We start from the raw sequence: 13497 nt of genomic DNA, 5'->3' as shown, positions 1-13497 counted from the left end.
TTTCTGACATGGAATTGATATATTTATACTAGATTTGCATATTTTTACTAGGTGGCAATTGTGCATTTATATGTAATTTGAAGAAATACATAATAATTAAGCTGGATTTTATCTAAAGTTTAAAATTATTTTCATACAGAATTATTTATTAATATCCTTTGTTAGATTTAGTTTTAAGGGCATATTGATTGAAATTAATGAATTTTGTAAAGTAATATACTGCATTAGTTGCAGTTTTACATTCGAAATAAAGGTTTCTTTTTAGAATATATTAAATTTGAACACATTATGGTATTTAACTTGTACAGAATTTCTTCGATACTGAACATATACATCCCACATTTTACAAACAAAAAATACAAAAATAAATAATTTTAACTTAGATCCTAATTTCAATTCTCAGATGAATACCACAGTTTTAACAATTAGGCTGCAAACGAGTAACAACGTCGTGGAACTGGTTGCTCTGCTGAATCCGTTTTCTGGAATGTACTTAGTATTTTCCATCATCCAGTAAAACCCTTCCATTTTATTCTGTCGTTTCAGTTCGGCACCGACTTGCTGTCGGATTTCTTCGTTATAGTTGTTCAACCATCTTCTCTATTAAAGGTAGCAATTGAGTATTGTTTTTTCACAATAGAACATGTTCGACTAACCTGCTGAGATGACAGTAGACTTAGTTTGATTAGCTTCATTTGATAAGGTACGAACGATATCACTTTGAATCCTAAGTATCGGTGGCCTGAGGTATGTTGAAGCCAGGGCTTTTCAACTACTTCCAAGACGTTTTGAAGCCTGACTCCAAAATATCCTTCCTTGTAATAACCGGGTTCTATAGAATTATAATAGTTTAACAATTAATATTCCTCAGCTATGTTTAAATTTACCGTTAGTTAGAAAATAGCCTGGTTTGAATGTTTGTCTAGATGAAAGTTCTAGATCATACTGCACAGCTATAGGTGCTAAAAATTAAATAATATACAGTATTTCTTAATGTAAATTAAGTGTTGATCCTACATTCTTTGACTCCCAAAAATGCTCCTACTCCATGTCCCGTTTCATGAAGATAATCCAGTCCAACTTCCCAAAGAGGTCTTCTTGCGAGTACATCGACATGTCCCATTCTCATGTTATTAGGGAAAGTGAGTGATGCAAACGTCATGTGGCCTATGAGGACACGAGTGTACGCCTCCACCATAACATCATCTGGAGTTCCAAAGTGAAGAGTGCGAGTCACATCAGTAGTACCCTCTGTGAAAATTTAGTTGTGTATATTGTACATGATTTTGTTTAACTGCTTACCATAATATTGACCACCCGATTCTATAACAAGAGTACCATTTTCGAATATACTGCTGTTGGTATTTTTGGTGGGAATGTAACGCGGCTGAGCACTGTTTGGACCAAATCCTACGATAGTTCGGAAACTATTACCCAAACTTTGGTTCTGCTCATATCGAAATTGGTCCAGGATATCGGCCATTTCCGCTTCGGAGAAGATTCTGCCGGTACTCATCTAGATCAGGCATCGATAATGACAGACTATGTCTGTTGCTAACTACTGCTTACTGACCTGTTTATCAATATATGAGAAAAAATCGCACAAGGCGGCTGCATCTTTTATATGGGCTCTTCTCATTCCTTCGATTTCCACAGGATTTTTCACCGCTTTTAAATATATGATGGGTGATTGCCTAGGTAGTCTGCGATTGGGGAAAATGTGTTCGTAAATGGCGTGACTGGCTCCTTCACTGTAAACGCAATGGCTCGGCACTAAAATCTTCTTGTATAGCTGAGATTTAGTTCGGAGATCCGTCCATATACTGGTATAGTCTCGTATCCTAAAAACCATTTGACTTTGAAACTTATATGATACAAAATATATGAATAGATACGCACTGCACGGTATCAGAGTGACGAAACGATGACTCGGCATGTAGATATCTCAGCACGTCGTTCTTGACCAGCTGGTCCGAGTTAACGTACATGAAGATGTTGGATTTGTCGACGATAAGATAACTTCGGACAAAGGGCGAGAATGGTATGTCGCGTCCTCGAATATTTAGCAACCAAGCAATTTCGTCCAGTGATGTTACCACCATAGCTTCAGCGCCGGCTTTTATTATCTGCCTTCGTAGTTCTTCCAGTTTAATACTGTAATTTTTACCTAAAATACTGAAATATTGTAGTTTTTACCTGCCTGGGTTGAAAATTATATCATTTAAAAACTTATTAAAGTAACACGTCAATTGAAAAGTCCCCGGCCCGACACATAGATGGCGCTATTAGAATTAAATCCATATGTTTTTTAGTTAACCCTAACCTTCAAAAGATGCGTGTATAAATTTGACAGCTGTCGGATCATTAGTCGGTGAATTATAGCATTTTGAGTGAAGCAACCTTTGTTATTGTTAAAAAAATGGATAAAAAGGAATTTCGCTTGTTGATAAAATATTGCTTTTTGAAGGGAAAAATACAGTTGAAGTAAAAACTTGGCTTGATGCCGAGTTTCCGGACACTGCCCCAGGAAAATCAACCATCAAGGATTGGTATGCTAAGTTTAGACGTGGAGCCCAAAAGAGTTTGTTACCGACGAAAACATTTAAAAAATCAATAAAATGATTTTGAAGTTCATTTTAAATGATTTTATCAACTGAACGTGTACATCATATCATTCACGAATATTTGGGTATGAGAAAGCTCTGTGCAAAGTGGGTGCCGCGCGATCTCACTTTTCACCAAAAACAAAAACGTGTTGATGATTCTGAGCAGTGTTTGACCATGTTTGAATGTAACAAACCGGAATTTTGCATCGATATGTGGCAATGGATGAAACATGGATCCATCACTTCACTCCGGAATCAAAACGATTGTAATCTGAGTGGACAGCAACTCGTGACAGGCCTATTTTAAGGCAAAAGATAAATCGTCCTACAAAAGTAGTATTGAAATGTTTGAGCGGTGCTGGAATGATTGTGTGGCTCTTGATAGAGATTACGTTGATGAATTAAGCCAATTTTGCAAAAAAAAAACATTTTCTTTGTTACGCCCGGAACTTTTCAGCCAACGTGCTATTATGTGGACGTGTTGACGTCGTAAATTTTAATGACATGCATTGACTGTTTTGTGGCTGCATTGGATATATTATATACCCTAACTACTGTTGTATGTTTTAGCTGTTTATATTACCTGTATATTTAATATCCAGCACGAAGGCGTCTTTATTTCTCATCTGTCCTCTATCTTTTGCTGGCCAAATCTCGTCTATCAGGCTGACGTTGAGGGCCACCAGTTCGATTTTGGAATCGGCCAGTTCCTGTTTGAATTTATTCCACATGTACTCGGATATGAGTTTTGGGTATACACCAACCCTCGCTCCTTTCGGAAACTCCGTTTTCAACCACTGATATCTGCAAAGTGAGAAAAAAAATGTAAAAGCTAGATCGTGGATGGTTGATATAATTCGACCTGGTTGGAATGTTCCGATGTCCTTCGCGCATTAGTAACCAGTTACAGTCGATCTGTTCATCGGCTTGAAGATGGTAACGACCATCGGTCCAGAGGGCTGCTTTGTTCATGGTGATGATGGCATCGCCGTAACTTCCGCTGAAGCCGGATATGAATTCTCGTCTTCGTTCGTATTCGTCTACTTCAACACTCTAAAGCCAATTAATAATGGGTAACTAATAAATATAGAAGTTAATGTCAATGTTTATTAGAACCAGAAATTAATTATTATCATTGTCATCTAGTGACTTTTTAAAATATAGGAAAACGTATTGGTTAATTGGAAGAAGATAACAATTATCCGATGTTGATCGAGATGTTCCGCGAAAACTAATACAAATGCAATACAAGTTTATCAGAATACAGTCCTGAGAAGTATTGTAGGTGCACTGAGATACTACAGGACTCATTACTTACATCGAGAGGTTCAGATACCAACTGTCACCCAGGTCCCCAAGAGAATGACAAGAAGGCCTGAGGACACTCCATTCTCATATCAATATAACTTCGATAACACCAGAACATGACACAGACTCAAAAGAGTCAAACCATTATGTTGATTGAGGTGCTTTTAATAAGTGCAAAGACTATATAGCATCTTTATTAGATATTCTTAGTATAATCTTAATTATAAATTAATTATTATTATAATTCATTTGTACTTGGATTAATTCACAAGCAAGACGAGTGTGAGATAAATACATCAATATGTATTTCACAATTATAAAATTAATTAGTATTTAATATAGAATTCTATTTTAATAAATTGTTTTGAAAAATTACATTTGGGTTTTAATTGGTCAGTATAATGTGGCGTCAGAGTTTGATCACGTGATGCGTATGAAATCCTCAACCAATGAAATGCTTTCGAAATAAAATGTTTTCTTTACAGGTCCCTGTAAAGGTAATTTAAAATAACCAATGAAATGCAGCGAAATGACGTTCTCAGCGTCTTCCTGTTGAGACCATGCAAAACAATTCTAAAACTAAATGATTTAAGTTAACACTCTATATGTTGCTCTACGGATCATTGAAATTAAATGAAAGAAGCTGTATCTGATTAATATGTTTATTTGAAATTAAATATCAGAAGGATATATAACATAGGTACGAATTTCCGCTGAAACTTCTGACGGTGGCACGGATAATAGAAATGCAATGTTCAATGACTTTTCCACATAGAGTAAACAGAACCTGAGCGACGGTATGAGTTATGTCAACTTTAAGGGCATCGGTCGATTGATAACTAAGACCTGTGACTTCAGGAAACCCATAGGAAAAAGTTCTGCGGGCTTAGTTTTGTGTGGTTTGTAACGTTATCCTGCTGGAACCAAATATCATCTATACCCATACGGTTCAATTTAAGCTATGAGAAGTTCGCTGACGAGATGGAATGTGTATGCACCTTTGTGTAGGGCATGAAAAATTTTTATCTTGCAATAGTGACCTACAAAATACTCCAAAAAATATCCAGAAATATTATATATTAATAGTCATCATGTGATACAGATGTGCCACCATCCCAAGTGTCTATCTTTATCTCTTTGGATTTTCTTAATTTTTTATTACGTTTATATATTATTACCGTATTATTATATTTATTATACTAATTATTATTACGTTACTATTTTTATGCAAAAACCATTTTTGGCATTAAAAGAATTTTAGGGGTCGAAATAAAAATCGAACCTCTTAAAAAATCGAACTTAATATCGCAATGCAAAAGATGCCAATTGCATGAACACACACAGAAATTCTGCAGAAGAGGACCTAGACGTGTAAAATGTTCAGGCAAATATATTACCGCAGAGTGTAGAAAACCAAAAGAAGCTAAGGTGAAATATACAAACTGTAATGAAGCTCATCCGGCAAGTTATAGAGGATATGTAGTTGCTAAAACACTACAAGAGAGGAGAAATAGAGTAGCTCAAGTTGAACCACAAGAAACAATGGTTGAAAAGAAATAATCTAAAAAATATAACAATATTAATGGTGAAATGACTTATTTCCAAAGTATCAGTCAAAATAACCAAAGAGATACAAAGGAAGATGAAGGAACCACTAACGAATTGCTACTTAAATTAATAGGAAAGCTGGACAGGCAGTAAAAAGTGATCGAATCTATTTCCGAAAAAATTGAAACACTATAATTGAAAAACATTAGGCCTGTGGCCCCAAAAAACAGAAATGACAAATAAAGATATTCGAATAGCAATTTAGAATACCAATGGCATCCAGCGACATCTCGCTACACTACAAGTATTCCTAGATATGCAAAAATAAATATTTGTCTAATATCAGAAACCCATTAGAAAAAAGAATCCTTCCAACACCGCAAGAGGAGAAGGTGCACTAATAATAAAAAAGAACATTTCCCACCATCAAAAACCCGGGCTCAGTACAGCAGAAAATCAGGTAAGAGCAGTAACTTTTAAATCAAGCAGATACAGGGTTACAATAGCCGCAATTTATTGTCCTCCAAGAGATAATCAAAAAAAGGAAAATTATTTGAATATCCTAAGCAACGTGGGAGAAAAATTTATAATTGGAGGTGATTTTAATGCAAAAAATACCAGTTGGGGATCCAGAATGACAACGACTAAAGGCAATAAACTGCATAAATCACCTGCTGAACTAAGATGTAGTTACATGTCAACTGGAAAACCAACTTATTGCCCGACTGACCAAGAGAAAATCCTAGACCTGTTATATTTCTTCATAGTAAGAAACATAACATCCAACTATATAAAACTAGAAGACAATTTTGAGCTAAGTTCAGATCATACGCCAGTGATTCTGACGTTGAGCGAAAATATAATAAGAAAAGAAAGAAACCCAACGTTAACAAACAAGAGGACAGACTGGGAAGGATTTGCTGAAGAATTGAACAAACGAATTCAACTAAATGTACCCCTCAAGACAACTGAACAATAAAATTTTGAAGCAGAAAAATTCGTAGTAGATATTCAACAAGCTGCTTGGAGTAACACTCCAGAAATTAACAGTACAAAATGGAAATACTGGAAATTAAAAACGGGTGGACGGGAAATGTGGGAGAAATTTAACACATGATAAAGAAACTGATTATTCATTCTGAAAAGCCACCAAATATCTAAAGCGCTCATGTCTACACAGTCCACCTATAAGAGACCTATGTAGGAATTGGGCACATGACAATCACCAAAAACCAGAATCATTTGCTCAATATTTAGAAAAAACTTTCAAACCAAACGAACTAATATTGAACATAATTTGCAGCATTTAGATTAAAACATGTCCCATGCATTTGGAAGATGGCGGAAATTATAATGATCCCAAAACCTGGGAAGTCACCAAACGAAAGAAAAGCCTATAGACTTATATCACTGCAGCCAGTAATATCTAAGGTTTTTGAAAAACTCCTGTTGAAAAGAATAAAACCGATTATAGAGAGAGAAAACCTAATATCAACACACCAGTTTGGGTTTATTAACAAGAATTCAACAATTGACCAGGTCTACAGAATAACAAACGTTGTTGAAAAAGCCTACGAAATTAAAACAGTATGCTCAAGTATATTCTTAGATGTAGCACAAGCTTTCGATAAGGTTTGGCATAAAGGCCTTGTTCATAAACTACAGAAAATGCTACAAAAACAACTCACCGAATTATTAAAATCGTACATTAGAACCAGAATGTTTAGAACCAAACAAGAAGAAGCCTACTCTACAATAAAAGAAGCTAAAGCAGGTGTACCACAAGGAAGTGTACTGGGGCCAATGCTTAATATACTCTACACTTGTGATATACGACAATAGGAGAATATTACGATGGCTACATTTGTTGATGATACTTTGATTATAGCTGTCGGAGACAATAATGAAGAAGCCTCACGAAAATTACAACAGGCAAGTGACAATATAAATAATAGAATACAAGCTTGGAAAATAAAAATTAATGAAAGTAAATCTGTACATGTGCTGTTCAGCTGTAACCAAACTGGTCAAACACCAATAACATTAAATAATACTATCATTCCATATAGCAACAACGCTAAATATCTCGGAATGAATATTGATGCAAAACTTCGCTGGACGGAACATATAAAGGAGAGAACTGGAATTGGAATATAGGAAAATGTACTGGCTAATTGGAAGAAAATCACAATTATCAGTACATAATAAATTATATAAGCTATTATATAAGCAAATACTGAAACCTATTTGGACATACGGAGCTCAATTATGGGGATGTTCTGCAAAGAGTAACATAAATAAAATACAAATTTTTCAAAAAAAGCCCTGAGAGGTATTGTAGGACTGATTACCTTCATCGAGAACTTCCGATACCTATAGTCAGTCAAGAAACATTGGGATCCTAACCAACAATAATTCTGATAATAGAGTATTTTTAATTAAGATGTAATTGCGATTTGTTTTGTTGATCAGTGATTAACAGTATGGTCGCCACAGGCTGTCAATAACGACCCCGCACTTACTGAAAATCCCCATATATTAAGAGAAATTATAAGTTCTCTCTAATTAATCTCTAAAATCTCTAAAAAATAAACTAATTAGTTCCTGGTTCTAATCAATATATGTACTGAATCTAAATTATCTGCATTATTATTTACAAATTAATATTAAGTTTTTTCTAAACCAATTTTATCGGCCTGAATCATTTTTATTTATATTTACCACCATTCCTTAAATTTATTCTTTCCGATGTAAATAAAAACTGTTCTGTCAAATCACCCCCCGTTTTGCGTGGGAGTTTAAAATTAGGGATGCAAAGGGCGTTTTTAATAGGAGACTAGAAACGCGAACGAGTTTTCAGCCCTTTGCACGTTCGAAACATGCCCGCACCCTTTTAAAATTCGACCACCATAGCCGCGGGTAATAGGAATGGTACGAGGGCGATTCGTCACGTATTCGCTTTTCCGAATCTCTTCCTTCTGAGCTACTTACTGACCTAGACCCACCTGATGCTCGTCGCTGGAGGTTATAATATAAGCGTCGATCGGGAGGGTTTGCAATCGTACTTCGGATCTCATAAGCTGCCTGAGTTCAATTAATCTGAAATGCGATATGCGTCATAAATAACGAACAATAACAAATATACATTTTAAATATTAGGTGCTATATTTAATTTTAAATATTTGTATTACTTAAAAATAACATTAGCAGAATCTTCTGTTATTTCTATAGTTTTATAAACTATTTTTAAAGGATTTTTCTTTAAATTTGAGCCTTTATTTTTTATCGATTACCGCTACTATTTACCATCCTTCATGCAATGTACGAATTCCATTTCGAATGAATGATGTATCTTTTGAGGCTACCCACGAATCGACCCATTTTTTGGCCTCGTATGTATGAGAATAGGGCGGGTGGGGTAATACATCCCATTTTAAGATTTCAAGGTATGTTTTCACCGATTTTGCAACATGTTGTGGTGTATTGTCATGCTGAATGATAACATAGTTGTGTCTCTGTTTGTATTCCGACCATTTTCGTACAGGGCTCGACTAAAATTTATCCGTTGTAGTTGATAGGAAACGCTATCACTATTAATGATTTCATCAAGTAATAATAGGCCAATTGAAAAGTTCCCGGCCTAACACATAGATGGCGCTACTGGAATTAAATCTATTTAGCTTTTAGTTACCCTTAACCCTCAAAAGATGCGTGTATAAATTTGACATCTGTCTGATCATTAGTTTGTGAATTATAGCATTTTGAGTGAAGCAACTTTTGTTATTGTGAAAAAAATGGAGCAAAAGGAATTTCGCGTGTTGATAAAATATTGCTTTTTGAAGGAAAAAAATACAGTTGAAGCAAAAACTTGGCTTAATGCTGAGTTTTCGGAAACTGCCTGCCCCAGGAAAATCAACCATCAAGGATTGGTATACTAAGTTTAGACGTGGTGAAATGAGCACCGAAGACCGTGAACGCAATGGACATCTAAAAGAGGTTGTCACCGACGAAAATATTTTAAAAATCCACAAAATGATTTTTAATGATCGTAAATTGAAATTTAATGAAATAGCTCTGAAGATATCAACTGAGCGTGTACATTATATCATTCCCGAATATTTGGGTATGAGAAAGGTCTGTGTAAAGTGGGTGCCGCGCGAGCTCACTTTTGACTAAAAACAACGACGAATTGATGATTCGGAGCAGTGTTTGAAGATGATCAAGCGCAATAAACCCAAGTTTTTGCGTCGATATGTGACAGTGGATGAAACATGACTCCATCACTTCATTTCGAAGTCCAATCGATAGTCATCCGAGTGGACTGCACACGATAAATCCGTTACAAAGAGTGGCAAAACGTAACAGTCGGCTGGCAAGGTTATGACGTTTGTATTTTGGGGTGCGCATTGAATAAATATCATTGATTACCTTGAAAAAGGAAGGAACATCAACGGCGACTATTACATAGCGTTATTGGGCCGTTTGAAGGACGAAATCGCCGAAAAACGGCCGCATTTGAAGAAAAAAAAAGTGCTGCTTCACCAAGACAATGCATCGTGTCAAAAATGAATTGGGCTTCGAATTGCTTGCTCATAATGCTGGCTGGGAAGAAATTTTCGTCGAATGAAGAGGTGATCGCCGAAAGTGAGGCCTATTTTGAAGCAAAGGACAAATCGTACTACAAAAGTGGTATCGAAAATTTGGAGGGTCGCTACAATCAGCGTATTACCCTTGAAGAGAATTATGTTGAATAAAAAAACTAACAAAATATGTTTTACTATGGTAGGCCGGAGACTTTTCAATTGACCTGTTATCTTCGAATCCTGGCCTTCAATTTTTTGTCTATCCAAAATACTCTTTGTCTTGTATGTCAAAATCAGCATTTTTACAACGTTCAAAGCAGTTTTCATATGTTAAAAGGGATGGAACATGGTTGCCATAAGCTTCACACAACATTCCATGAGCTTCAACCGCCCTTTTCTTCAAGTTGAATTAAAAAGTAAAACTTTCCGCAATGTGATTTACTCGATATACACTCAGATATTTTCAACACACTGAAAAAAGTTCACTGTTAGTAAGGCTTCAATATGAAGTACGCTATATATGTTATGTACCCGATAAGAATTAATACACAGAACATCATATGTCGTAAATCCTTTAAAACTAATTTACAGGCTTGTTAATTAAGTAACACACCTAATAATATTGAATTTAAAATAACTTTTAAAATAATAATAAAATAATAAATTATATAAAGTGTACCGGAAAGTCATTACCGTTACTTTCCTAAAAAACGACATAATTTTCATGCATAACGACATAATGTCGTCCTAAAAATAAAATGTTTGGCTTGTGAGCAAAACTTTAAAATTGGCTCTGCAGTCGCGTGTCCCATTGATACGAAAAGTTGATAATAAGGCGGGGAAAGACCTGTAGAGTACGGTGGGTGCGAAAATGTATCCCATCCAAGTGCTTTCAGCGCTTCCATTCTGAACGTTTTTCGATCAATTCATGATTCAAATTGATCATTTGTTGTCGGTAGCGATCACTAGCAACTGTTTCACCAATTCGTAATACACCACGCCATACGGTCACCACCATGGTTTCACCAAACACAGAGCATTGTCTTGCGGACAAAGGGATTTAGCCCTGGAGTCGATCGGCTGGTTTCGCTAAGCGATAATCATGTTTTTTTTGCGCTTAGAGTTTTCAAAGTAAATCCACTTTTCATCACCCGTCACTATTCGATTATTCGAAGCAGCATTTCACAGACGGTTTTTCAATTTTCCGTTTCTCTGTCATTCAATTGATGTGGCACCTATCTTTCCATCTTTTGGATTTGCCCCATTGCTCGTAATCGGTCGTTAATCATATTTTGGGATACATTTAACGCTTCTGCCAATTGTTCTTGCGTTTTGATAGGGTCTTCATCCAATAGCCAATAATGTTCTTTGTTTTGCATATCGAAATCATCACTTTTGAATTTTCGAAACTCCGTCTCACATGTTTCTAAGGTTAGAGCATGTACACCGTAAGTTTCTACCGGCAAACGATTGTTTTCAGCGGATTTTTTTCTTTTGATTGAATAAGAAAGCTAATGTACGTTCCCAGATACGAAACTTGACATTTTCAAAGAGGTGAAGCAAATTTCAAGAAAATCTATGACGGTGTTACTTTCGCAAAATATGACATGTATAACCATAGAGAAATAGAGATTTAACTTTATAAGAAATTTTGGGGAAATGTTTCGTGACGTCCAACACCTAGATGTTGCTACTTTTGACTTATTACTTGCTTTAATCGCTAGCCGCGACCGGATTTGATTGGCTCATTTCGTTTCTATGGTACTTTTATTGTTTATTTATTTTGAGCGCTATTTCCAGTATGATTTTTAGATCAAAACATTTCCCAGACATTTGGAAGATGGCGGAAATTATAATGGTCCCAAAACCTGGGAAGTCAGCAAACGAAATAAAAGCCTATAGACCTATATCAGTGCTGCCAGTAATATCTAAGGTTTTTGAAAAACTACTGTTGAAAAGAATACAACCGATCATAGAGAGAAAAAACCTAATACCAACACACCAGAAAGGGAATTATAAAACTCTAGTTTGGGTTTATTAATAAGCACTCAACAATTGACCAGGTCCACAGAATAACACATGTTATTGAAAAAGCCTACGAAAGTCAAAAAGTATGCTCAGCTATATTCTTAGATGTAGCACAAGCCTTCGATAAGGTTTGGCAGGTAAGACCGAACTATTAAAACCATACAGTACAACCAGAATGTTTAGAGTCAAACAAGAAGAAGCTTACTTTACAATAAAAGAAGCTAAAGCAGGTGTACCACAAGTGTACTGGGACCAATGCTTTATCTACTCTACACTTGTGATATACCACAAATGGAAAATATTACTATGGCTACATTTGCTGATGATACTGCGATTATAGCTGTGGGACACAATAGTGAAGAAGCCTCACGAAAATTACAACAGGCAAGTGACAATATAAATAATTGGACACTAGCTTTGAAAATAAGAATTAATGAAAGTAAATCTGTACATGTGCAGTTCACCTATAAACAGACCGTACAAGCACCAATAACATTAAATAACACTATCATTCCATATAGCAATAACGCTAAATATATCGGAATGAATCTCGATGCAAAACTTCGCTGGAAGGAACATATAAAGAAGAAAAGTGGAATTGAAATATAGGAAAATGTACTGGCTAATTGGAAGAAAATCATAATTATCAGTTCATAATAAATTGCTATTATATAAGCAAATACTGAAACTTATATGGACATACGACGTTCAATTATGGGGATGTTCTGCAAAGAGTAACGTAAATAAAATACAAATTTTTCAGAACAAAGTCCTGAGAGGTATTGTGGGTGCACTCAAATAGTATAGGACTGATTACCTACATCGAGACCTTCAGATACCCACAGTTAGTCAAGAAATCAAGAGAAATGAAAGGGGCATGAGGAAAGACTCCATTCTCATACGAATATTGAAATAATGCAACTTTTGGATACCACCAGAACAGGACACAGACTCAAAAGAATCAAACCATCTGATCTTGTGTAGTGTTGTGTAGTGAGGTGCATATATTAAAAAATTCAGCAGTGACATGTATAAACATTATTTCACCAGAGACTGAGTTAGGGCCGATGGGTCCTCCCAGATATACCTAGAGTTAAGTTAACATAAAGACAAATTGTAGGTTAGACGGAAATAACAATGTATTAATTAAATAATAAAAAAAAATAATAAAAATTTCCAGTATGTCTGACGTAAGGAATAGTGCGTTTAGAGATTAAATTATGTTCCTTAGCATGAAGTGTTGTGTACCCGGATACACAGATAATAAATAAATACAGAATCATTTTCGTTCGAAGAATTACTTGGCTGTTATTAAAAAATGGTTGATAATGTTAAAAATCCCAAACCGATTGGATTCAATATTAAAGAAATTTATGATCATTACAACATGTTTTGTTGTTGTAAGTTGGGGTAAGTTTATTCAT

General features: G+C 35.4%; 1 protein-coding gene across 3 annotated transcripts in view; it reads right to left on the bottom strand.

The window, feature by feature from the left end:
• Window positions 1–13497, bottom strand: part of LOC143190722 (xaa-Pro aminopeptidase ApepP) — a 94398-nt gene continuing 80901 nt past the window's right edge. For 2 of the 3 annotated variants that reach the window (XM_076395245.1, XM_076395255.1), the window contains 10 exons: window positions 8468–8561; window positions 3469–3659; window positions 3190–3410; window positions 1900–2167; window positions 1574–1841; window positions 1303–1516; window positions 1018–1251; window positions 888–962; window positions 657–832; window positions 1–600 (listed from right to left, as the gene is read on the bottom strand). In XM_076395245.1, the coding sequence (XP_076251360.1) occupies window positions 400–600; window positions 657–832; window positions 888–962; window positions 1018–1251; window positions 1303–1516; window positions 1574–1841; window positions 1900–2167; window positions 3190–3410; window positions 3469–3659; window positions 8468–8561 (1942 nt within the window). In that variant the 3' untranslated portion in view covers window positions 1–399. Of the gene's footprint in view, window positions 601–656; window positions 833–887; window positions 963–1017; window positions 1252–1302; window positions 1517–1573; window positions 1842–1899; window positions 2168–3189; window positions 3411–3468; window positions 3660–8457; window positions 8562–13497 lie in introns of those variants that run through there. The other variant, XM_076395263.1, reaches the window with a different exon arrangement.

The sequence above is a fragment of the Rhynchophorus ferrugineus genome, unplaced genomic scaffold (assembly GCF_030347505.1).
Source record: "Rhynchophorus ferrugineus isolate W39M unplaced genomic scaffold, kcgeb_rfMv2 rfM1, whole genome shotgun sequence".
Classification (NCBI taxonomy): Eukaryota; Metazoa; Arthropoda; class Insecta; order Coleoptera; family Curculionidae; genus Rhynchophorus; species Rhynchophorus ferrugineus.
Note: the sequence above shows the minus strand (reverse complement) of the source record. Positions and strands in the feature narration are given on the sequence as shown.